The sequence below is a fragment of the Danio rerio genome, chromosome 25 (genome assembly GCF_052040795.2).
Source record: "Danio rerio strain M-AB ecotype USA chromosome 25, GRCz13ab, whole genome shotgun sequence".
Classification (NCBI taxonomy): Eukaryota; Metazoa; Chordata; class Actinopteri; order Cypriniformes; family Danionidae; genus Danio; species Danio rerio.
Window position 1 is genome coordinate 20,321,727 of NC_141045.1, and position 26,641 is coordinate 20,348,367.

At 34.8% G+C, this 26,641-nt stretch overlaps 2 protein-coding genes across 8 annotated transcripts in view; one reads left to right on the forward strand and one right to left on the reverse strand.

Annotated features, from left to right (window-relative positions):
• Positions 1-383: 383 nt before the first annotated feature.
• The window catches only part of cacna2d4b (calcium voltage-gated channel auxiliary subunit alpha2delta 4b), a 72,293-nt gene continuing 46,035 nt past the window's right edge, over positions 384-26,641 (reverse strand). For 4 of the 7 annotated variants that reach the window (XM_087312099.1, XM_087312103.1, XM_087312104.1 and 1 more), the window contains 11 exons: positions 17,478-17,539; positions 15,610-15,654; positions 15,421-15,483; positions 10,266-10,336; positions 8,170-8,245; positions 8,020-8,072; positions 7,878-7,933; positions 6,279-6,396; positions 4,763-4,878; positions 4,591-4,673; positions 384-1,557 (listed from right to left, as the gene is read on the reverse strand). In XM_087312099.1, coding sequence (XP_087168225.1) covers positions 1,465-1,557; positions 4,591-4,673; positions 4,763-4,878; positions 6,279-6,396; positions 7,878-7,933; positions 8,020-8,072; positions 8,170-8,245; positions 10,266-10,336; positions 15,421-15,483; positions 15,610-15,654; positions 17,478-17,539 — 836 coding nt within the window. In that variant the 3' untranslated portion in view covers positions 384-1,464. Of the gene's footprint in view, positions 1,558-4,590; positions 4,674-4,762; positions 4,879-6,278; positions 6,397-7,132; positions 7,154-7,877; positions 7,934-8,019; positions 8,073-8,169; positions 8,246-10,265; positions 10,337-15,420; positions 15,484-15,609; positions 15,655-17,125; positions 17,141-17,477; positions 17,540-26,641 lie in introns of all 7 variants that reach the window. The other 3 variants (XM_087312101.1, XM_087312100.1, XM_087312105.1) reach the window with 2 other exon arrangements.
• Positions 18,850-25,263, forward strand: lrtm2b (leucine rich repeat transmembrane protein 2b). Its single transcript, XM_087312106.1, has 4 exons — positions 18,850-19,146; positions 20,288-20,403; positions 21,365-22,108; positions 23,237-25,263. The coding sequence occupies exons 2-4, from the start codon at positions 20,391-20,393 to the stop codon at positions 23,704-23,706; spliced, it is 1,227 nt and encodes a 408-aa protein (XP_087168232.1). The 5' UTR covers positions 18,850-19,146; positions 20,288-20,390; the 3' UTR covers positions 23,707-25,263.

The window sequence follows — 26,641 nt, forward strand, 5'->3', positions numbered from 1 at the left end:
GCCAATCACAAGGCAGCAACTCAGTGCATGTAAACATCTCAGACTGCTTTCTTGAACATGACAATGTGTTCACTGTTCTCAAATGGCCTCCACAGTCAACAGGTCTCAATCCAATAGAGCACCTTTGGGATGTGGTGGAACAGGAGATTCGCATCATGGATGTGCAGCCGACAAATCTGCAGCAACTGTGTGATGCTATCATATCAAAATGGAGCAAAATCTCCAGTACCTTGTTAAATCTATGCCATGAAGGATTAATGCAGTTCTGAAAGCAAAAAGGGGACCAACCCGGTACTAGTAAGGTGTACCTAATAAAGTGGCCGGTGTGACAACATTCTAAAATAAAAGGTAGGTTCTCTTGTATAAAAAACGCACACATAAAATTTTGTTTTAACAACCAGCACTTTTTTTTATTCACACAAACACCACATAAATCCATTGTCATTCACTGTTTTCTATACTCAAGCAAAACATTGTTCAAAGCACTGTCGAGACTTCAGGTCTCATATCAATAATCATACATACAGATACTAAAATACCCACATATACAAGTCTGGTTAAAAAAAATTATTAAACACTCCCTATCTCACACATCATATGAAATGTTTTCATTACAGCTGTACACGAAATGTGTCTCATTGAAAAAAGTGAAGTCAAACATCATGAAAATAAACAGCAGTTCATCTGCCGCTGCTCTAGATTTGAGTTAAAACATTCATCGTAATCCTAAAAATATTATTTAAAAAAATTAAGAGAATAGCAGATCTGATGTATAACATCAAGTCACGTGAGACAATCTAAGATTATATCTCTCACTTTGGATCACACAGAGAAAACAGCATCTGAAGAGTGTCATGTTGAGTCCAGCAGGGCAGAACTGATATGTATGTATCGAGTTAAAGGGTTTGTTCACCAAAACAATTAATTCTGTCATTTACTCACTCATTTATTTTGTTATTGCTTCACATTATTTTTAGGTGACCTAAGGATGAGACACACAAGCTAAAAACTGTTTTTTTCAGGCATCTGAGACTTTTTAGGTGTTTTGTTTTTATCTATTATAAAAGAAAAGATCAAGAATACACTTTTAAGTATTTCTCTGTCACACTAGATCAATGTGTGTCTGCAGATTTCAATTGCGATTTATATTTTGAAAAGGCTTTTTTCCCCAAATGAGTTGTATTCTCCTGCACTGAGCCATAAATCTTCACTACAGCAGCTCTGACGTACACCAAACTATTCATATAACTCATATTATTCACCGTACCCATAGGAATGTGCTTATATCTATTCCGATATGTATGGTAATTAACAAGTAATAGTGGTTGATTTTCACCTGCAGTGTATTGGCTTAAGTCGTCCCGCAGTAAATACTATGTAGTATGAACCTGAATTCCTGATGCTGGAGATCCACAGCTGATAAGAAGTCCACATTTGCAGTATGGCAGAAATATTGTGTGCTGCTCAGCGGAGAGCCAGTGAGGAGGCCAAACATATGAAGTACAGTGTGAGAGATAAAGTTATCCCGCAAGCTCCACCACAATCCTCCGCATTTTCCTGCAACAAAACACAATACAACACAATTATACCGCTGATTTGAGCTGAATAACTAAGCAGAAACAAAAGCATTATGAATGCAATTTTATGACACTAAAATTTAAGATATTGAGGTAAAAGTTTCATGATGTCATTTCTTAGTATAACAGGAGCAACACTGAGTTATTGTTTTATTAAAATAACGTTCAAATTATTTAAGTAAAAATAAATAACATTAGTTTAGAAAACAAATCACTAGATAGCCCTAAAAATACTGTATAAAAACATTTTTAACCTATTCACCTTTACATTTAAATACTCCTGCTATACCTCAGTGTAAGTTTTGTAATGTCATCATTTTTCACAACACATCGCTTTAGAGTGTCCATGGCAAAGTTTGACACACTGCAGTCGATGATTTATCTGTATATATTGTATTTTTTGTTTTTTCTGCAATTATTGAAAAACATCCTAATTATATTGTGAGAACATGTATTGCTCCATTTAATCATCTAAATATTGTTCATATTATTTGATCTATAATGAATGACGGGCACCACTATGTTAGTCTATAAATTAGAACCAAGGATTTACCACATGCTATTTTATCTACTTCTCCCAACTTACACGAAAGCAAGTGGCTGTTTAGCTGGAAAAAGAATAAAATAATAAGCGTTCTAGTAAGCCCAAGAGTGGTTCTCTGATGTGAACAAAGCACATCGTTTAATTATTTTGGTGTAACGTACAGTCCGGAGATAAAATTACATATTGATTTTATAAAAGGGGCCTGGGTTCCTCTCTGCGTGGGTTTATGACCCCTGGCTCCAACAAGACTGCGGCGAAAATCTCTGGGTGACAACCTCATTACTCTAGCAAATGTTGCAGACAGTCCCAGCTCTCTCTTTAAAGGAATGTGGCAGATAAGATAAAAAAGAGAGGAAAAACCCATTCTTTGCCTCAACCTTCTGCCCACACACACAGGCATTCCTCAATATTAAACAAAGACATTTACAGTAGAACCCAAATTTCTTTCTTTTAAGTACACCTAACTTTTGTCATTTGTAGATTCCCTCATATAACCTGTACGCCTTGTACTTTTAACCCTTTTAAAGCATCAATAAAGTAAGAACGTGTGAATCATGTTGATGTATTTCTTAAAACTGCATGATAATAACTTGTACGACGTGCATTCTTTAATGCCCTGAGTTAAAGACCATCCGTAGGCTGCGGGAGGACCCTAAGTATGCATATGAGCAGCCCAGAGACTGAAGTTTCACGCTCAAACTTTACCCTGAAAGTATTGGTTAGTCAGTAGAAAATGGCTGTGACTTGCCACCACAGTTAAAACTCATCTATGCACACAGATCTGGGCAGAAAGATCTCTGAAAGAACCTCTCCAGAAGTGCCCCCCTTGAGGGGGCAGACTGCATTTCTGTACCCGCGTGGCTTGTCTGAGTCCACGTTTTTCTTGTTTTTCAGCAAAGTAAACTCAGTTTAAAGTTTGTACCTCGCGTATCATCTGATCTACATCGCAAGCTCAACGCATCAGAGAAACTCGCAAAAGAGAGAAAAACCCACTAAATCCGAAAGGGGTTTGGCTGCAGACCTGGTGCAGTGCAATCTGGGCTGCATCCAATGCTTTTTAATGGGCTCACCTAACCACACCCCTAACCCTACCCGTCACAGTGACGTCCCTAGCTCCTTTTGAGTGCATTGTGTCTGACATTGCATTGCTGAGTGATGCAGTCTCAGCTTGCATCATAAAGGCTGCATCCAGATACTGTTGCTAAATCCAGGTATTTAGTCATGCGTTAAGCTGTGTGCGCCTGATCAAAATGGTGTTTTTTTTTATAATCTTGGTGGTCCTTAATAGTTGTGTGGAACTGAGGTAGATTTTGCCATTCTTTTATCTAAAGTCTTTATTTTCTCGCTTTCTTTTCTATGTTTGTTGTTATGTTATGTATGTTTGTTGTTATATGTTAGACTAGTCAATAAATATAAATTTAATCACGTTGAATTGTTTTTGCTTGCCTCACAGAAAAAGTCCTTTAAATGCTGGAGCCTTCAATTTGCCACAAAGCTTTACTAAAATAAGTTTACCAAAACTTCTAAACTAATCATCTACTTAACAAGCAGTTATAATTCCCTTTCTAAATAAATAAATAACTACGAGCACGACCAGCGGGCTAAGTCATTGGTATATTTATTTAGTCTAAATTAACTGTAAGTTAATAATTAATAATAACTCGTCATTATTGATCATTAATATCCATAAACTGAGCTAATTTCGCTACATTGGTAACACTTTGGTTAACAATCCATTAACTAACACACCTAGCTTGATAAACTACTAACTGGCTTGCATGGTTCAGGATCTGTAAAGCTACGCATCGATGAATTTGCTCTTCAGTGTTTGGATTTTCAGTAATGATTTTAAATCACACTGAACTGAGCTAAACTGATCTGAACTCAAATACTAAAAACTGAACTACCATGATCCAGTTACTATGACCATTTATGTGAAGCTGCTCTGACACAATCTACATTGTAAAAGCGCTATACAATTAAAGCTGAACTGAATGAATTGAATTAATTAGCTTCTTATTAATAGTTAATAAGGCAGAAGAGGGGGTTTAAGTTTTGGGCAGAATTAGGGATGCAGAATCATACTTTATAACTTCTATTGATTATTAACATCTTAATAATAGAAAGGTAATAAGCCAGTAGTTAATAACATGAATTGTGACCTAAACTAAGCTTGTATTTTATGAACCACAAATGTTTTGCTAGTTTTTTTGTGCATTTAAATGTCCAAAACCTAAAATAAATGTTGTTTATTAGAAATCGCTGTATCCATCTTGAAAGAGCAGATTTGAATTTAGCAGCTGATCATGTGATGCACTCAACCTTTTAATTGCACAATGCCTTAAAGGGTTTAAAAATGTAATAATTAACATATTAAAAAATAATAAAATAAATTGCTTAAAATAATTGCAAAAATTATTGTTCGATTTTAATACTACAACGTTTTGATGTACATATTTGTTAGCTTACGTGAGCATGGTATGAATGACAGGACTCTGGCCGTCTGCGGATCTTCTGAGATTTCATCCTGTTGCACTTCACCGTGGCGTTATGTACAGAGGAGTTAAGAAAACTGCACTTTCACACAAAAGTGTAACTGAACTCACAGTTGAAGGCAAATGTAGTGATCATCAAAGGATATATTTGACCTCTTTGGGCATGAGCGTGATTGGAGCATACTGTCGAGAGCAGTCACAGTCCGCCTGAACCACCAGCATCACCAGATTACTGTTAGGAATCTGCTGGAGGACAAACATCCTGAAAAAGACAGAGAACATCACTGTTAACGAGTTTTGTAAATTACACAGTATTTACCTGTAATATTTATTGTTAGTATTTATTGTATTATAGTATAAATTAATAGTCAAGTCACACTTTATTTTGATGGTTCGTTTGTTAAACTTAAGGTTCATTGAATCTACATGCCAACTAATTCTCATTAAATTATAAGTAGACTGTTAGGCTGGGGTTGGGGTTAGTGTCAGTTGACATGTACTTATTAAGTTTCTTATAGTCAGTTAAATGTCTGTTGAATGAGCAGTATCAACAGATATTAAGCAGGCAGTCTACTAACACTCAAATCGACCAAAATAAAGTGTTACCAACAGTAATGAAGTATGTTACTGTATTTTAAAGTTGCATTATAAAAATTACTGTGTATTTAAAGTAATGATATACATAAAATTCTGTAAATACATATACGGCAAGATAAATGGTGCTGCTAATGTAAATACAGCATTTTTGCTGTAACTGATTTACAGTAAATTACTGGTAAACTTCTGAAAACTGTTAACAGTTACTAAATGTCTTTTAAAAACATAATTACTTGCTGAACGCAAACTTTGCAGTAAACATAAAACCAATTGCTCTGCCATGAGCATTCTATCAACTATTTATGAGAAAAGAACTTCAAAAATTTGAGAAATTATAAGGAGAGTAAAGTAGAGTAGAGTAAAGTCTGTCACGGTTTAAAGGAACACTCCACTTTTTTAGCCAATATTCTGATTTGGGAGAAACACTTTTAGCTTAGCTTAGCATAAACCATTAAATCGGATTGAACCATTAGCATTTTGTTTAAAAACGTTTTTAAAAAAGGGTTTAGATAATTGTTCCTCTTTAAAGCGCGACTCATCTGTAGTTGCATACATCGCTGTAACCTAGTTACCTAGCTAGGGATTATTTTCAGGTGTTGCATAATATAATTTCTCCTTCTGCAGCCATGCTAATGCAGCAAAGTTCCTAGATTATTATGCAAGAACGAGAGTATGCTTAGACATATTGATCTAGAAAAACGTTCTCCATAGGTCTTAGTACACAATGTAACTACAGAAGTGTCAAGTTTAATATAGCAAAATTATTATTATTTTTTAAACTATTTTTAAATGAGATGCTAATGGTCTAATCCGATTCAATGATTTATGCTAAGCTAAAAGAAAAGTGCTCTCACTAGATCCGGAGATTGGCTGAATGGATTCAAAAATGGTAAAACCCAACTCTAGAGAAGCTGGAAAATAAGACTATTTGCAAAAAAAGAGTGTCCCTTAAATATACAATTTAAAAAGCACCGAGGTGATTATGCCTTTCTATAGAGTTTATATAAATGGTCTCAACCTCAATTCCTGGAGTGTCACAGCTCTGCACAGTTTTACAGGACTTACTTCTGACAGCGGCCACATTTGATGATGCTGTTTGTCTCTCGTATGGACTTGTCGTACATGAAACCTGGATACTCAGTGTTGCACGGCTGCATCAGCTCCACCTTTTTCTGCTTGTGAGCTGGGGAAGACGAGATTATTATTATAACTCATTAATAACTGTGTAGACCAGAACCCTTCTGCAGCCATGCTAATGCAGCAAAGTTCCAAGATTATTAGCCTGGGGTTGTGAATATTTAATGTAGAAAATATAATATTGCATAATTTGTCTTTATGTTTATATTTAAGTATTCACTTTTATGCAGATTATTTATTTTTGGCCTATAGTATTATTACAAAATTTCATAAATATTTTATTATTATTATTATTAATATTATTATTATTATTATTATTATTATTATTATTATTATTATTATTATTATTATTATTATTATTAAATAGTCCATTTATAACATAAAAATTGTTTATAAACATAAATAGAGTGTATAAAATGCTTAGAAATTATAATGATGATTCGGGAGCTTTTGATGGAAAAGAAATAAATAAAGAGTAAGGAGATCAAAACTATATAAATTTTTTTTATTACAATTTAAATATAATAATAACAATTGAGCATTATAAGGAGCTATGTAAAATACATCCATCACATTTCTTCCAATAAACCAGGATCTATAAAACATTTAAATTACAGTAATATTTACTGTTATCTAGAACACCTTAGAAGTCTACGTCTACACAAAAGGAACTACAAAGGACTAAAGATCTCATGATCCAGGAATCCAAAACTGGCTATCAAACGCACAAACTAGATGCGGGACATGTTGCTGTACACACAGCAGGGCTTATGGATACTTACTTGTATGAAACCCAGCTTTAGCTACAAGCCATCAATGAGAAACAATCACAGCATAAACAACAATGGAAATGGAGAATGAAGAGATGAGACACATGACATACGATGACACATTAAACAGATGATCGAGTAAAGTTTGTTGACAAAGTCACATGAATTAGCATGCTTAACATGATGCTAGCATGTTTCTAGAATAAATGTACTTGTTGTTAGCAAGAACTAGAAATGAGCTTCCACAATATTCTAACATGAATTATCATATGGCAAGCATTCTAGCATACAAACTAACCAGTGTGTTTCTCACATGAATTAATAAATTGCTAGCATATTTCTAACAAATTACCTTCCATTGTTTACATTTTATGTTGTAAGCAAGAAGCATGTTGCTGTCATATAATTTAGCAAGTTGCTACCATATTTATGTTGCTAGAATGTTTCTAGTATGAATTAGCACATTGATAGCATGTTGTTTGCAAGAATAAGCATGTTCCCAACATGTTTCTAACAAATTAGCATGTTGCTAGCATATCTGTTACACAAAAGTCCTTTTTAGGAAAAAATCAGATCAGTTTGAAGGGCTGACATGTCTCAGAAGTATTGAAAGAAATAGCTTAACTATGATTTCAGGAAGCTAGCTTTGTCAGGTCAACATAATAATAACACAAGTATTACGCAGATGAAGATGACAGTATTTGAAGTGTCCACTCCACTGATAATTAACAGTATTATCACTAAAAGTTTAACTTACCATCCACCACATAGTCATTATGCCAAAGTCCACAGATGTTGAACTCCAACATAAACCTGAAAGTTTAGATTGAAGACTGTAAATACAAATTACATTATATCTAAATTGAACGTAAAATAAATGAATGCTAAACAGCACTTACATCACAAAATGTGAGAACCACCACTTTATTAAGGCCAGTAGAGCGTAGAAAGGCTGTGAGATGAACAGAGATGGATTTTCAACAGTATTAACACAATAAACACTGCATTATAAAGACGTTTCTCTGTCATAGATAGTCATTTTTACATACGCTGAGCAGAGGTCGAGCTCCACTGCTGTGATGATGGCCAGTCTTGCACATGGCCTGGTAGTCATACAGCGTCACCCTGGAAAACATTTTAGAAACGCATTCACATTCTGTCCATTTAATATTATGATATTAGTTATTTTAATATTAGGATTATATGATGACCAGATTCTTTTTAGAATAAAAAGAATAGTCCAGTGTGGATGCACCACTTACACTATTTATATTACAAAATGGCGTAGAATAGTGCATAAGTATGCGATTTGGGACGCACCTACAGTTCTTGTTTTTGATTGGTTGAGCAATGTTCAAGGCTGTTATATAGTACTACATAAACACATACTGTACCTGTGGCTTCATAACATCATTATTATTGCAGACACCATCTGTGTGTTATATCTATTCAGGCTCGTAGCCAGAATATTGAAAGAGGTGGCTCTTTTTTCTCAAAGCCTGTTTTCCCTGACTGGTACAGTACGGTACAGGTCAGTACAGGTCACCTTTTTTTTAAGGCTTGCGTTTTTAGTGCCAAAGAAGTACCTATAATGCCCTTTTGGTGGGTGTGGTGTACGACAGAAAGTTATAGTTGATGTCCCCCAACCCACACAAGTATATACGTGTATAAAGCATCTGTTTTGTGTGAAGTGCTTCTCATATTATATGTAAATGACCCGTACAGCTTTACTTTGACATTTACTCAAGCAAGAATGGGGTCGACTGAAACTTTCTGTCCACTGGTACCCTTTTGGCAGTGGAAACGCAAGCTTGATAAAGGTGACCTGTACTGACTGGTACCATACTGTACCACTCAGTGGAAACGGGCCATTTGACAGTGGAAAAAAGCCATAAAAGGAGTTTAAGCAATTATTCATCTCATTTTCTATTAAATTATGAGATTTAAATACTGCATTTTAGTGACATTTTAAGCATTATTCCTTGTTGGATGAGCTTGTCTGATGGTCATCATAAGCACACTTTTTGATGCAACAAAAATATGTCCTATAACTTTGTCAAAGCGCCTACTTTACTATTTTACCACAAAGTTTTCAATTACAAATGTGCATTTAAACTGTAAGTTATTACAGTTTTATAAATAATTTTAAAAGATTAGAATTTAAATAACAAAAATGATCAAATAAAATGAAGTATTTTTAAAATACAAATTTATTATCTTCGATTCAAAAAAACAGAATTAAGAATCTGTTAGAACTTGTTTTAAATTTAAAAAACTGTTGCCTTTGTCAAATAATAGTCTGGCCAGCTCAGAATTTGTCCATTTGAATAATTAAACATTTAATTTGTCTTAAAGCCTTCTTCTATCAGTTAATTTTACAATTTATGAAGGCATACTGTCAAAATAAGACAAATGAGCTCATACTGTATATAGGAACAAATTTAGCACTTTTTTGCAAATTTTTTTCAAATTTTGGGAGTGAGTCTTTTGAAAACCCGAACCCCCTCTGGCTATGGCTAATTGCGTGTCTTATCTATTTGTTCAATATATATTTAATGAAGTATGCAAAGTATGCGAAGTATGCTTTAGACAAAAATGGCTAACACATTGTTCAAATTAAACACTGTTTGTTGATGTGGAAAAAAATCATGTTAATGTAAACTTGACATTAACTAAGATTACAAAATGCTTAAGTATTTTTTCATGTTAACTTATTTTACTGGATAAAACAGGGAAAGCTATTATAGACCATGCAGACCCTCAGAGTAAAGAAATCTTTAAATATCATTTGATCATTTCCAATTTGATCATTTTATTCTATTTCCAATCAAACTGATATATTTATATATAATATATAAAAATTAAAATGACTGTTTTATTTTTATTTATTTTTAAAACTAAATTTGCTATAATTACTAGTTTCAAATCATTGTCATATTTCAGAAATTGTCGTTTGCCGCTCAAGTAAACGAAAACAAAGTATAATTACATACTGAGCTTTTGTTTTGTTTCCAATATTATTTGATGGGCTGACATTTACTGGTTTTTATTGATTAGTTATTAGTTCATTTATCAGTATTTTTGTTACAGTATAAACACTGCTACTCTCACTTTTAATGACGAACATATGCATCATTATATTTACCTTTTGTACAAGCCAGATTTTAGTAACTGGGCCATGACAGATCCGTCAATTTCACCAAAGAATCTGCCAACCTGTGTTAAAGGAGAGATCACATATATTACTAACACACAGACGGAACCATAAAATGAGGGAATATTCAGGTTTAAATATACTGTATGACACAGAATGAAATCATTTCTGAAACCCCGGATGAATAAACACACACGCACACACACAGTCTGATGTGCAGTGTTCCAGATGTGCAAACAGATGCCTGAAACTGCCCTGTCTGCCACGCAGCAATCTGGGATTAGACTCTATAAGCATTAATCTCCCGTTTACTGCTCACATCACTATAGTGCATGTGCTGCTACAAACATCTGCTGTTATGCCATGAAACCATTGTCATCATATAGAGATTGATATGCAGCAAAAAACTCCTCATATACGTTGTTTTAAAAGGGACAAAACAGTGTTACTTTAATAACTATAGGTCAGCAATAATAATGACTAAAGTAATCACGATAATTTCATCTGTTTTATCCAATTTAAAACAATACACAGAGCTCATCTGTCAAAGGCCAAACTTTCTAAAATGTATCTCAATGTTTCGGATATGTGCGATAAATGTAAACTTTTACCATGTAACCTTAGTCATATGTTTGTATTTTATCCCAAGTTGCGAAATTATTGGAGTACTTTTTTTTAAATTGTTTCTGATATTCTGGGGGTCAAGTTAGCTGTTTGCCCTTTATTTGTGATCTTTGGTGTTCCCTCTCTGTGTCAACCCTTAAACCGGAGACACGCTGACATTGTGGCTTTTGCATATTCATGTAATACACTTGTTATCAAATAAAAACAAGACACTATTCAGTGGCAAGTTTTGTAAAACAGTCTTTGATTGCCCTCATTCTCTTGACAACGTCAGAAAATAAGTCACGTCAGTAATAACGTTTTTTTTTTTTTCTTTCCTTTGTTCAATTACTTTTCCCACAGACTATTCACAAACAAGACATCAATCCAACGTACATGTATGCTCTTTAAAAAGATATAAGCTGAAGTTGACAGTATGCCAACCAACTATATTGGATCCATCAATAATGTTGCACCACAAGTGTGAGTATTGTTTATTTTACATGGTAAAATATGCGATTTGTAATATTTAAGCATTTCTCTGTCAAACACAAATGATGACTCCCCCCTTGCCTATTTGTAGCTAAGTGTCGGATATGGATGGCTGAGCAGAGGTGTACTCACTTAGAGCTTGACTATCAATTTTTAGTGATCAATTGTTTAAGGTGCTTGTTTTGGACTGTGGGGGGAAACCGGAAGACCTGGGGAAAACCCACGCGAGCACAGGGAGAACGAGCAAAACTCTGCATTCTTACTGTGAGGCAACAGTGCTGATCACTGGCCACCGTGTCACTCGTTTGAAAGGAGGGAAAGTAGGGTTGGGTGGGGAAGATTCTTCAAGACGAAGATATCGAGATAAGAAAACTCTGGTTATTTATAGTGAGTTAGGAATCAACTGATTGGATAATTGGTCATGAGCTAATGCTGGAACAGCTGTGAACAATCATAAGCGCGTGATTCTCTTAAAATTTGTATATAAATACATTTTTACATTTTTAATTATGTAAAACTGTTTAGCCAATCAAAGCAGTGGATGTGAGTCAACAAACCTATTTAAAGGTCCCATAAAATGCATTGATGCAATGTTAAATTGTTTTCTAATATATAAATAAAAGCTAAAATGCTTAGTTAAGTGTGAAAAAATATCCAGAAACACTTTTACAGGTCAATTTCCAACGCAATTGACCCTAATATGGTTGGTTTTGACCATATTTAAAAAGGATTATTATTGTATCAATAGAATATTAATAAGCTCAGCTCTGATGCTCCAATTTTGTGCTTTTAGCATAAACATAAACACAGGCAGAAAATAATATCAACATCTGCATTAACACAATGCCAAAATCTGCATTAAACATTTATAATCTGCAATGTACGTATGTATATAGATGTATATGGATTACAAACATTGTAGTTAAATATATACGTGTTATTTAGATATATAGTACAGTATATTCAGATTTTATCCTATGCCACTTTAAAGTGTATGTTTAACGAGGAGATTAAAACCAGACAAATAGCTTATTACTTCTATTTTTTATCTAAAATTGTGATAACAGTACAAGTTAACCTCCCAAAACAGTACAAAAAATGCAGTTCATGACCTCTTTATAACACATATGGCAACATTTCCCATCTAATCCAATTTAGCCCAGCATCCATTCTCACTCTCTCAATCACTGTCTCATTTGGGAGCCCATCTGTTTGCTCCAAGGAGGAGCTTGTTTTAGATTATGGCATCTCATGGGAGAACATCCATGACCCCGTCACCTGCCCTTCACATCTAAAGCCCGGGCAAAGAAACGTGCAGCTGGAACCGTCACATTACAGCTCATCATTGTCCATCTACTGATCATGGGAAAGCTTAAGCTCACTGTGCCCGTGTATTTCTCATAAGCCAATATTGAGACATGCTATCACAAAAAGGACAATATGCAGTTGAAGTCAGAATTATTAGCCCCCCTTTGAATTTTTTAATATTTTTTAAATATTTCCAAAATGATGTTTAAAAGAGCAAGGGAATTTTCACAGTATGTCTGATAATATTTTTTCTTCTGGAGAAAGTCTTATTTGTTTTATTTCGGCTAGAATAAAAGCTTTTAAATTTTTAAAACCCATTTTAAGGACAAATTCATTAGCCCCTTTAAGCTATTTTGTTTTCCGATTGTTTACAGGACAAACTATGATTATACAATAACTTGCCTAAATACACTAACCTGCCTAGTTAACCTTATTAACCTAGTCAAGCCTTTTAATTTCACTTTAATCTGTATAGAAGTATCTTAAAAAATAACTAGCCAAATATTGTTTACTGCCATCATGGCAAAGAAAAAATAAATGAGTTATTAGATGTGTTGAAAAAAATCTTCTCTCCGTTAAACAGAAATTGGAGGAAAAAAATAAATATGGGGCTAATAATTCAGGTGGGCCAATAATTCTGACTTCAACTGTATATGATCATTGAACTGTTCTAAAGAGTATTAAACATTCACTTATAACAGACTTTTTACCTAAATTTGTACCTAATTTACAACACATGCTTGTACATGCCCATTTGTTCCTAAGCTTGTGTTAGTGTTAGTTAATTTGGTCATTTGCATAAGACATGGCTAAGATTTCCGCTTACATCTTTTTTAAAGTCTAATAATATACTTTTGTCAAACATGTTCTTTGCACAGCTACTCCTGCTAGAAAGAGCTCTCATCAGCCAGATGTAAATCCATGTATATAAGCTGTTATGAGACATATTTTTAGTATATATAGTTAACAAGTAAAAAAAGCTGCTTTGCATTTAAGGCTAAATATTATATATAATTTATTCAGTCATTTTCCTTCATCCTTTTATTCATCAGGGGTTGCCACAGCAGGATGAACTGCCAACTTATCAAGCATATGTTTTATCCATACCTCATCTGTATGTGCTCATCATGGGATTCTACAGTGCATAGTAGTTCACAGAGTTCACTGGTCTAAGTGTAAACTGGCTCGCATCTTCCCTGCTATTGATCCAACCTGTGACAAATGTCATGCTAAACCTGCAAATCTAGTTCACATGTTTTAGACCTGTCCAGCTTTGTTTCTTTTTTGGGAGTCTGTTTTTGATTCATTTTCAGCAATTACATCTATTAATATTGATCTTTTTCCGTTAATTGGCCTGTTTGCAGTTCTTCCCCCTGACTGTGGGTTACCATTTTATTTTTCTGAATTAACAGCTTTTCTGTCATTGTTAGCTAGGCCAGAGGTCACCAAACTTGTTCCTGGGGGCCCAGTGTCCTGCAGTTTTAGCTCCAACCCTAATCAAACACACCTGAACAAGCCAATCAAGCTCTTACTAGGTATACATGAAACACTCAGGCAGGTGTGTTGAGGCAAGTTGGAGCTGAAACCTGCAGGGACACCGGCCCTCAGGACCGTGATTGGTGACCCCTGAGCTAGGCGGTGCATTTTGTTGCAGTGGAAGTCTCCTCAACCCCCATCCCATACTCAGTGGATTAAAGATGTCTAACTTTTTTTAAATAAAAAAAAAAACTAAACATAGTCTTTAAGGTTCAGTGGTCAAATTTTCTAATATTGGGTTGCCATTCTTGGAGCATGTCAAATCTCTGAGCCTTGAGGCAGTTACTGTGGAGTGAATAATCGCCAATATTGCATTTCTGTTTTGATCTGTGCCTTCCAGATGAGTATTAGTGCTGCTGATATAACACAAGCATACAACTCTTTCTTGACATAAAACCACAAGTTTGAAGAACGTGCCACCCCCCAGCCTGTTTAGTTTAACATATTTTCCCTCTTCTCTCGCTTTTAATTTTTTCTTTACTTTTATTTATTTATTATCATTGTTTATTTTACTTAATACACCATGCTGTCAACCTCAACTTCCAGTACCGACCTGTTTATATGCTCAATTTGAAAAATTAATGCACGTCATATATTGTTTATGCACATCATATACTGTGTGTCGCACAAAAAATGTGTGTCTTTTTTTTTTTACTTTTGTTTGTTAACTGTCATAAAAATCCAATAAATAAATCTTAAAAAAAACTTATGTTTTACACAGCGGATGCCCTTCCAGCTGCAACCCCAAGTACTGTGACCCATCTATACACACTCATTCACACACATACAATACGACCAATTTAGTTTATTCAATTCACCTATAGCGCATGTCTTTGGACCGTGAGGGAAACCGGATCACCTGGAGGAAACCCACACCAACACGGGGAGAACACGCAAACTCCACACAGAAATGCCAACTGGCCCAGCTGGGACTCGGACCAGCTACCTTCTTGCTATGAGGTGACAGTGCTGAGCCACCGTATCGCCCTATTATATATTATACAATTTCTAATACAAAATATTGTATAATGTACACAGTATATTGTAATGTTTTAATGTAAATATATAATACAGGCCAATTATATTCATAAAATCGAACACTAAGCATACCAGGACCGAATGTATTATTTTCTCTTTGATTCTGATCAAACGAAAAAAATAAACTACAAGTGTGAACACCATGTAAGACATGTAATGATATACTTACATCTCCTCTATCCTTTGACATCAGTATGAAGCCATTACTGTCAACAAGGTAACAGTTGAGATCCTGTGGGGAAAAAAAAACTGTTTAACTTGATCAAAATTCACTCTGGTGAACGGTTCACGTGAATGAACAGAATCAGAACAACAATTCACAGATTATGTAAAGACAACACAAAGACGCTGGACTCACAATGCTCTCGCAGCTGAGAGGACAAATGCCCTCCACATCATTGCACTGAAAGAGGATAAAAAAAGCCTTCAGTAAATGGACTTTTCATTTGATTCCTTATATACAGAAAACACCACCGCGGTGAAATGACTGAATTAGCTGGAGGCTATAGATATTGTGCAACCCAATCTCACAAGAAAGTGCTGCTATTTTATGACATAGCAGCTTTGAGTGTATGAAAATCTAACATTTTTTTTTAAAAGTCAACATTGATTGTGTGAGTAGGTTGTGTAATAAAGGAATAATGAGTGAAATCATATGATTTTGCAAATAATCTGGCATTAATAACTAAAATAGTTAAATATTTAAAAATAAATTCATATAAATTTAAATAAAACAGTTAATAGTGAATTTCTTATTTTGGTTTCTATTGTGACATAAGGTAAAATAGGGTACAAATAAAGGGCTATTATAAAATCTTAAGTTATTTTGTCAACAAATGGTGGGTTAAAAAGCCAGAAAACATTGATCATCTTCAGGATGTTAAACTAGATTTTATACACAGTTTCTAAATCATTACATCATGATATTAATAATGATAGTCATTCTTAAATGTATAGTTAATTAAAAATATATTTAAAGGGCATCAATCAATCAATCAATCAATCCATCCATCCATCCATCCATCCATCCATCCATCCATCCATCCATCCATCCATCCATCCATCCATCCATCCATCCATCCATCCATCCATCCATCCATCCATCTATCTATCTATCTATCTATCTATCTATCTATCTATCTATCTATCTATCTATCTATCTATCTATCTATCTATCTATCTATCTATCTATCTATCCATCCATCCATTCATCCATACATCTATCCATCCATCCATCCATCCATCCATCCATCCATCCATCCATCCATCCATCCATCCATCCATCCATCCATCTATCTATCTATCTATCTATCTATCTATCTATCTATCTATCTATCTATCTATCTATCTATCTATCTATCTATCTATCTATCCATCCATCCATCCATCCATTCATCCATACATCTATCCTTCCATCCATCCATCCATCCATCCATCCATCCATCCATCCATCCATCCATCCATCCATCCATCCATCCATCCATCTATCTATCTATCTATCTATCTATCTATCTATCTATCTATCTATCTATCTATCTATCTATCTATCTATCTATCTATCTATCTATCTATCTCCATCCATCCATCTACACAAATACTAAATTATACTAAATAAATATTCTAATAACATAAAAATCACATTTTATGTGAAATATAAACATGACGTGTTTAACTAGAGACTCGAAATATATTTATAATATCAATTGTTTTTTACACAAATGAGTTCATAAGACATGAAGAAAAACATGTACATAATGTATCCAACAATGTTACAAAACCCCAGATTGTGCCATATCTGTGGAATGTGCCTTAATAATGCAATTTGGTTTCTTAATACATTTAAAAATCAGTGATAACAACAATAAAGTACTTACATCTGTGTCGTTTGGCTGACAGGACAAAATAAGTAGAAGAGAAAAAAAAAACATTTAGATATTAGTTTGCATATTTCAACAGATTACAAAGAATAAAATTCCTTAGAAAATCCTCAGAATCCTAAGAAAATCCTCAGAATAGACTATAAGTCATGCGGTGGCTCACATCGAATAAAAATTGATTACCAACTAGCAACTAAACAGCTCCATTTAGAAAGGGCCATTGATAAACATCATTAATGTAAGACCTTCGGGACAAAACCACTAGACTGATGGCATCTGCAGTCTGCATCTACATTTATTATGACGATTGACACATGTTCAATGTGAATATTTTTGAGGTCAAACTCACTTGTTTGGCAATAGACATGAATATTCTCTCCAGCACGTCTAGAGACGCCTGCATTCCAATAGCTGAAAATGAAAAAAAAAAGAGAAAAAATAAAAAAATCGTAAAATGTTCATAAAGAACAATGCATATTTAATATAATCACATATATAATATAGTAATTAGCGCTTGGCAAATATTAAACGTGATTCATCTTAAATGCTGATTAATTAAAAAAAAGTTGGGTGTGCATCAAGGGTGTAGATCAGGGATGTCAAACTCAATTCCTGGAGGGCCGCAGCCCTGTACAGTTTAGTTCCAACCCTGCTCCAACACACTTACCTGTAGGTTTCAAACAAGCCTGAAGGGATCAATTAGTTTGATCAGGTGTGTTTAATTAGGGTTGGAACTAAACTGTGCAAGCTGCAGCCCTCCAAGAATTGAGTCTGACATCCCTGGTGTAGATTAAAGGAGTGTCCAATAAAAAGGTAGTTTAATGAAGAATTACAAGAAAATTTTAAAAATGGTTGAGATTTGTTTGATAAAATTGGGACAATTTGAAAATTTTCTGTGTTTTTCTTAAGCATGTGTTTGAGAAAAATGCTCAAATTTGTTTAACTCTATAAAAGGTCTTGCATAAATTTTTCAAAATATTAATCTAACTAAATGAATCAATTTTAATAGATTTTTGGTATTTTTTAAAATATAAGGATAATTACAATATCCAATCACTAAAGATAGAATGTATATTTTTATCAATTCAAAAAATTTAGTACTACTGGTCAAAGGTTTGGGGTCAGTGGGATTTTTAAATGTTTTAAAATAAGCATCTCCTGCTCACCAAGGCTGTATTTATTTCACCAGACATAAATACAGTACAAATTGTAAAATTGTGAAATGTTTTTGCACGATAAAATAAGTGTTTATCATTTAATTTATTCAATTATTCCAGTAATTTTAAAGATGAATTTTCTGCTTCATTACTCCAGTCTTCAGAGTCACATGATCCTTCAGAAATCACTCTAATATTAATTATTATTATTATTATTATTATTATTATTATTATTATTATTATTATTTATATTAATGGTAATAGTAATAAAAGCAATAACGACTGGAGTAATAATTTCATTTCAAACTATAAGAAAACAGTTTTTTAATTAATAAATATTTAACAATTTAACATTTTTTTTACATTTAATAAATGCCACCTTGATGAAGAGAATAATTTTCTTTAAAAAAAAAACATGAAAAAAACCTGACCCCAAATTTTCAATTGAGCACCTGGAAATCTTCATTTTACAGTGATCCATGCATTCACATTTTTCAGGACAACACACTGATGTTAAGTCTCTATATGACACCATTAATCCTCCTATGCAAACCATCATAAGCTACAGCAAAGGGTCATGAAAAAATGTAAGAGGCGACCATTTTCTAAGCGCTATCAGCTGATGCTTTATCTCTTCTGTTCCTACTGAATCAATCTCTCTCTCTCTCTCTCTCTCTCTCTCTCTCTCTCTCGCTCTCTCTCTCTCTCTCTCTCTCTCTCTCTATTAGGCTTTTCTAAAGTCAGTTTCTTTACTGATGCTCAAACACACACTGGACTTCAATCAAACAGCAGTTCCTCTTGTTTCTTTCATTCGTTGTCGCTTAAAGGAGTAATCATGAAATCTCACAGGATTACAATAAGGTAAATTCATGCTCTGATTCATATGAAATTTCTGACTGATTAGGTTAACTACGTCAATATCCTTGTTTGTGCGCACTCAGCATTAAGACTTATTAAAATGGTTTAGTATAGAACTTAAATTAATATAAGGGAATACGTAGTTCTATGCTTTTAATATTTTTAAATATAATTTTTATGAGTTATTTCAATTTCTATACTTCTATTTAAGAGGCACAGAACAATCATGTGCAATCAAAAAATTATATATATATGATGTTGTTTTTTTAAGAAATATTATATTTTATGATTAGTGCACATCCAAGCATGCACTATTTGATCCTCTTTTGACCGATAAAGCGGATGTTGTTCTCAGCTTTGATTTATTATCTAATGGTGTGGACTGCTTAATCCTTGATAGGGTAATGCAACAAATCTGATGGGCAAAACAGAGTAAGAGGAAATAAGGGGCGTTTTTTGGCACACAACTTTAATCGCAAAATTAATGATTTAATTTAAGTAAAGTTTTAATAAGTCCTCTTTTATAATATTGTCTAATATTAATACCAATAATCCATCCATCCATCCATCCATCCATCCATCCATCCATCCATCCATCCATCCATCCATCCATCCATCCATCCATCATCTATCTATCTATCTATCTATCTATCTATCTATCTATCTATCTATCTATCTATCTATCTATCTATCTATCTATCTATCTATCTATCTATCTATCTATCTATCTATCTATCTATCTATCTATCTATCTATCTATCCCATAATATTGTCAAAATAATGTAAATGCATAAAAGCAGATGAAAACTTCCTCTAGTAACCTCAAAAATGTTGTTTTTTTCACTTGGTTTGATGCTCTTTAGAATAAGCGATTGGCCTCTGGGCTACTTTAACACAAAGTACTCCCTTTTATTCTCATTCTTTTCTTTCAGAAGACTCAAATCCATTTCAGTTCTGCCATATATTTTTTTTATAGAGATTTAGATGTTATAAATGTCCAGCCTTCACAGGGCTATTGTATTTTATAATCTAATTGAAGTCAATTATTATTAAAAATCATGCATTATACTGAACAAAATGACCCATGCTTCTAAAGACATCAACTTTTAAGTGTGTTTGCTTTGTTTTATTACCATTATTGCAGCAATTGCACAAATCCAGATTTTAACTACAGCCTGGTGAAGGAAGGCATTGATTTGCTGTAAACCACTGGATGTCTCTCCAAAGGTTGGACATTCTGGACCAGGATGAACATCTTAAGTAAGATCCTTATTTTTATAACTTATTAATAAACACAGCGATCTCAAAGAGCCAGCAGCGACAAATCACATCAGTTGAACACAACAAACCCCACCTACAAACTTGCATGCTGCATGTTCTGCATCTGCATGTAATGATTTAACTCTCTCCATTAGCAGAAATCATCATTCACCACTCAGAAATCATAAGTAGGATTGCAAATTTACAAACTGTAAACAAAGCAGTGTTTAACCACGTTAAATTATTGTAGAAAAATAGTCAGGCACACTGGTAGTGAAACTAGCTATCATTCCATCCACCTATTTCTTAATGCATGTTTTGGAATATCGCATAAAAAGATGCTCAATGTAAAAGCCAGAGTTTTGGTCATGTGCATAAAAAAGTATGCTCACAAATGAGTAGGATAAACTTTTTATCCGATAAGAAATAATTTGTGGGATGGCATGAGTGGACAAACCAATGGACTGACCACATTGCATATAATCTCAAATGTGGTTTTGGTCATTCTAAAATTCCTTAATCAAAGTCTGTCATGAAGAGGGTTTGGATATTGTTTATTATCGTTACCTCTCAGAACTGTCGTGAGTGGCTGCGCACCCAAATAATCATTGCGTTTCATCTTCAACTTCTGAAGTAGTTTTTATAATATAAGAAAAAAGGTCCACAATGGCTTCTCATACTGCAGCAAATTCTTTTTGATATTTGGCACCAGCTTATCAGGAAGTGATGATTTTGTACTCTCAACTCATTGTATGGATGGTGGATGGATGGAAATGTTGCTTTATTTACAATTGTTTTATGCAATATTCTAGTTATTCATACATATAATTCACATCTTTGGATGGAAACATAGCTATTGATTGACATCCAACGGTTAGTTTGATTTGGTGCATCATGGCTCTAAAGTACCCTTAATCATCTCAAATCTGATGGCTTCCTAAATTCCTTCATTTTCTTGCAGTTTCATCAGGTCTGATGACCCTAGTGAGTCTGTGTGGAACATCTAAAAGTTGTCCGTTATTGTGTTCCTGCAACATAAACCAAACAGACTGCAGTCACCTTTACCAACTGGCTTCCTTGGACTCCATCCTAGAGCAGCTTCCATTTGACACAACCAATCTCAACCTCTCCAAAAACAACTTCACCACTGTGGAACCTGGGAGCTTTTCCAACCTCAGCGCTTTGCTACAACTAGACTACTCTAGAAACCTTCTCTCTGCCATTAACCCTGGATGTTTTTCCAATCTCAGTGGCCTTTTGCATCTTGACCTCTCCAGAAACCTTCTCTCCAGAGTTTTCCCTTCCAGTTTCTCCCATCTGAATAGCCTGGAGTTCCTGGATCTCTCAGTAAACCTTCTTGTGAGGCTCCCGGTTAACCTGTTCTCTGATCTCAGCAGCCTAAATGAACTGGTTCTACGAGACAACAGGCTAAAGGAACTGAACCCAGCTCAGTTCAAAGGCCTGACTGAGCTCAGGCGTCTGGATCTTTCTTTAAACAGCCTCAGCCATGTGCCCACACACCTACTGGATGGGCTCCAGAACCTGCTGTGGCTCTCGTTGGTGGGCAACAAGCTGAAAACTCTTGATCGGTCATCACTGGAGTCTGCCAACGCTCTCCAGCAACTTCTGCTCGAGGGAAATCCCTGGAACTGCAACTGCAAATTAATTCCTCTCAAGTATTGGCTGGAATGGATCGTATATACAGGTGAGAGAAGTCCTTTAACTCTGCTGGTAACTGGCGGAACTCATTTGTCGGTCGGTCGGTCGGTCGGTCGGTCGGTCGGTCGGTCGGTCGGTCGGTCGGTCGGTCTGTCTGTCTGTCTGTCTGTCTGTCTGTCTGTCTAATCTATCTATCTATCTATCTGTCTGTCTGTCTGTCTGTCTGTCTGTCTGTCTGTCTGTCTGTTTGTCCGTCCGTCCGTCCGTCCGTCCGTCTATTCATCCATCCATCCATCACACTACACATTTATCCATCCATCTAGTATACTTATGTTCATCCATCCATCCATCCATCCATCCATCCATCCATCCATCCATCCATCCATCCATCCATCTATCTATCTATCTATCTATCTATCTATCTATCTATCTATCTATCTATCTATCTATCTATCTATCTATCTGTCTGTCTGTCTGTCTGTCTGTCTGTCTATCCATCCATCCATCCATCCATCCATCCATCACACTGCATTTCTCCATCCATCCAGTATACTAATGTTCATCCATCCATCCATCCATCCATCCATCCATCCATCCATCCATCCAGCAAAATCAATACCAATAATATCAAGATGCACGGTTAAAACAGCTGGGTTCCACAAAATCGAGTTGTGTTGGGACAACATGAAGGTATTAAGTTACCTTAATAGATTTTTTTTTTTTGCAAATTTAAGTGGATTGAACATAAAATAATTAAGTTGCCTGAAAAAGCACTAAGATAGTTTGTTTCAGCTCATTTTAAATAAATAGTTTGAACAAACAGCAAACATCAATTTGAGTGTATGAAAAATTTAAAAAATACTATCTTTAATGTTTTATTTTCAATTTATTTAGACCAAAAAAAATCCTTAATTACTATAACTGTTCAGTTACAAGCCATTTATCAGTTATCAGTCAAAAATGTTTCAATATGGATTATTAATAAATATACTAAACTATGAAATACAGCAGAAATTAAACATAATTCAACCAATTAAGTTACAGTTCTCAAATACTCTACATGATACAACTATTTCCCACACAGAATGCATTCAAAATTAAACTATTAGATAATTTTTAATGATTTATGATTAACATTTTTTAAAAAACTAAATAATGTCATCCTCTTCCGCAGGTGGCCGTGTGGATTCCCCCAACTGCTCGTTTCCAACTGACCTGCAGGGTAAAGATCTTGCCAGTCTCCCAATGGAGTTGTTCAGACACTGTTACCCCCTGCAGCTCCAAACCAGAAAGCCATCCGCCCCAGAGGCCCACCAGGGGCCGTCAGGAGACTGTATGCGCCAGCGCTACCGGGCCGTGAGCGTGCGTCGAGCCACGGCCACAGTGGTGGTGGCGGGTGTGGTGTGCAGCGTGGTGTGTGTGTTGATGGTGGTGACGGCCACGTACGGCTGTATCTACGCCACGCTGGTGGCTCATCAACAACAGCAGATGCTGCAGAGAAAGCGCCAGCAGCAAGAGCCACTCATGGTGGAGAAAGAACCAGCACACGATGAAAAAGAGGATCTGATGCCAACCATCGGAAAGGGAGCCGAAGCTATGGAGTGTGTGGGGTGGATGGCATTTCCTCCGGAAGTGTGTGTTTAAGGGAGACTGTGGTTTATTGTTGAACAACTACATAAATTACATGAGGGCAAATGACTCAGTGTATGTTAAAAGCAATTACTAGTTGGTTGGTTAAGGGATTGTTCATCTGAAAAGCTGTTTATTTGACTCAAGTCATCTAAAATGTACACTGTAAAAATGTAATGACGAATATACAAATATTTTGTATGTTGCTTTAACTTATTTTTCATAATTTAATCAGGTTTCAATGTTTTTTTAAGTTATACAATGTTTAATTTAATATTTTTAGTAAGTTAAGATGACTTGAAAAGCTAATTTGATTCAACAAAAAAATTGAAGCAGCAAGAATTTCTTTTAAAGCTGTGGTTCTTTGTGATTCATAAAATGCAAGTCAACATCATCACTTTGAGAGTCAAAAACATATATAGTAAAACAAAACTAATACACTAAAGTCTCAAGAAGCTAAATGAATGGTTTGAGCAAGAAATTGAACACCTTACAATTTATCAAACTCGTTCAAAAGAATCATTTGGACGTGAACCAGGCATCACTCAAAGGACGGTTTGCTGATGATTAAATTGGATTAAACTGAAAAAATTAGTGAATAATGTTCTGTTGAGTTGTGCGATTAATCAAAAACGAATCACAATTTGGTGTGTTGCAATTAGCTAATCGCAAGAGGCTGTGATTTAAATATATATGTATTTTTTAATGGGAGAGGGAGTGGCGCAGTAGGTAGTGCTGTTGCCTTACAGCAAGAAGGTCGCTGGGTTGCTGGTTCAAACCTTGGCTCAGTTGGCGTTTCTGTGTGGAGTTTGCATGTTCTCCCTGCCTTCGTGTGGATTTCCTCCGGGTGCTCTGGTTTCCCCCACAGTCCAAAGACATGCGGTGCAGGTGAATTGGGTAGGCTAAATTTCCCCTGCCCAGAGCAAATGTGTGACTGTCGTCTGTGAGTGATACTCTTATTGGCCAATTGAGTGAGCTCACTCTCCTTCTGCCCAATCAGAATTGTGCAACCGAACTTTGCGGAACGCCCACAATAAAAACAAACAGGAAAGCAGGGACAAGTGGGTTAATCGCATCTGCTGCTTCAGAAGCATTAATAGATGAATTTCAAAGAAAAACAGAACATTGGTAATGTGAAAATATTTTGGTTTCAAAGACACAGACATTGAACAAAAACAGGTAGAGCTGTCACAGAAGTGTTGCCACAGCAAAAAGAAATACAGCAACCAGCACCTAAAAAAGCACCACAGGCTTTGAGGAGAGTAGTAAGGTGAGTTTTGAAGATGAGTAGTGTCTTGCTAAAAAGTCAACTAAAAGTATTGCCAGTGGCACTCAATCCAGTAGCAAGCAACAGCAAAGTACAATTTCAGAGTTGTTTCAGCCATGTGTTTGATGAGTGTATTTTTATATGTATTTTTTCTATAATAAGCTACATTATCTCCCTAATTTGAGTTCAACTTCTTTACAGAAAGGTAAGGTCATTTTATTTGTGTTTACTGTTTGCTCTAGAGAAAAAGATTCTGCTTCATTTCTAAATATTTAAAAACAAATTTGAATAAATGTTTAATTTAATATCTTTTCAGTTCCTTTTTTACCTAACAATCAAACAGTTGTAAGAAAAACTAAATAAATTACAAATCATAATTAGATATTTTCCCCAAATCCCTAATGTTCAGTTTCTTACACAGACCATTAACTTTACTCCATAATGCCTCAATGTATCATTAGGAGCCTTGGGTATTACATTTATTTTATTAGGTTTTTTGGACTCTTGTAATGCCTGTAGTCACTGACCCTGCTAACAGATAATGTTTTCAGAACATTCTATAACGCTCATTAAAATTGGACAGAATGTTCGAATGACATCTTTAACAAGGTTTTAAGAATATTAATATAATATGAGGGTGGTTCAGCATAATCCATCACAGCAAGACAGCTGCTGGTTCGAGCCCCGAGTGGGTCAGTTGGCATTTCTGTGTGGAGTTTGCATATTCTCCCCATGTTTGCTTGGGTTTCCTCCAAGTGCTCCGGTTGCCCTCACAGTCCAAAGGGGAATTGAAAAAAAACTAAACTGACAATAGTGTATGTGTGGAGATGAGTGTGTATGGATGTTTCCCAGTATTGGGTTGCAGCTGAAAGGGCATCCGCTGTGTAAAACATATGCTGAATAAGGTGGCGGTTTATTCCGCTTTGACAACCCCTGAAAAATAAAGGGACTAAGCTGAAGGAAAATGAATGAATGAAAGAATATAGTATGAGACTGAACAATTTTGAGAACCAAAAAATAACGTTATTACATTGTCTAAAAACTGGACGTGCATTAAATAACTGAATAGAAATGTTTAAGAAATGTTTTAAAAAACATTTTTTGAATCACCAAGGACTTAAATTTCAGCTAAAAATATCCTTTAGTGTTCTGCTGAAGAAGAAAAGGTTTACTGTAATCACTATGAACGGCTCATTTGAAATTGTACAATTGTAAAATGTTTTCGTATTAATTCTCCAAACAGACAAAAATGTAATTTGTTATGGTTGCTATCGATCAGTTGTTAACCATCATATTAAACGGTATATTTTTCTAAAATTTGCATACAGTAATTTAAATGGATTTGTCTATGAGGGATGTTATAATCAACTAAAACGAGCAATTTTTGTTACTTGAAATACAAAAAAATAATGACTAAAATGTACTGTAATGTACTGAAATAAAATCAAATGTATTAAAAAAGCCTAAATTTATTGTAATTCAGCAATTTTTTTCTTACTTGTTGTTTTAACGTTAATACAATTCTGACTTGGTCAAGATAAAAAAAGTAAAAATACACCCACACACACAAAAAAAATCTATCATTTAAAACTCTATAACTGAATTGAGAAATTTATTCATTCAATTATTTATTTTCCTTCGGCTCAGTCCCTTTATTCATCAGGGTTCGCCACAGCAGAAAGA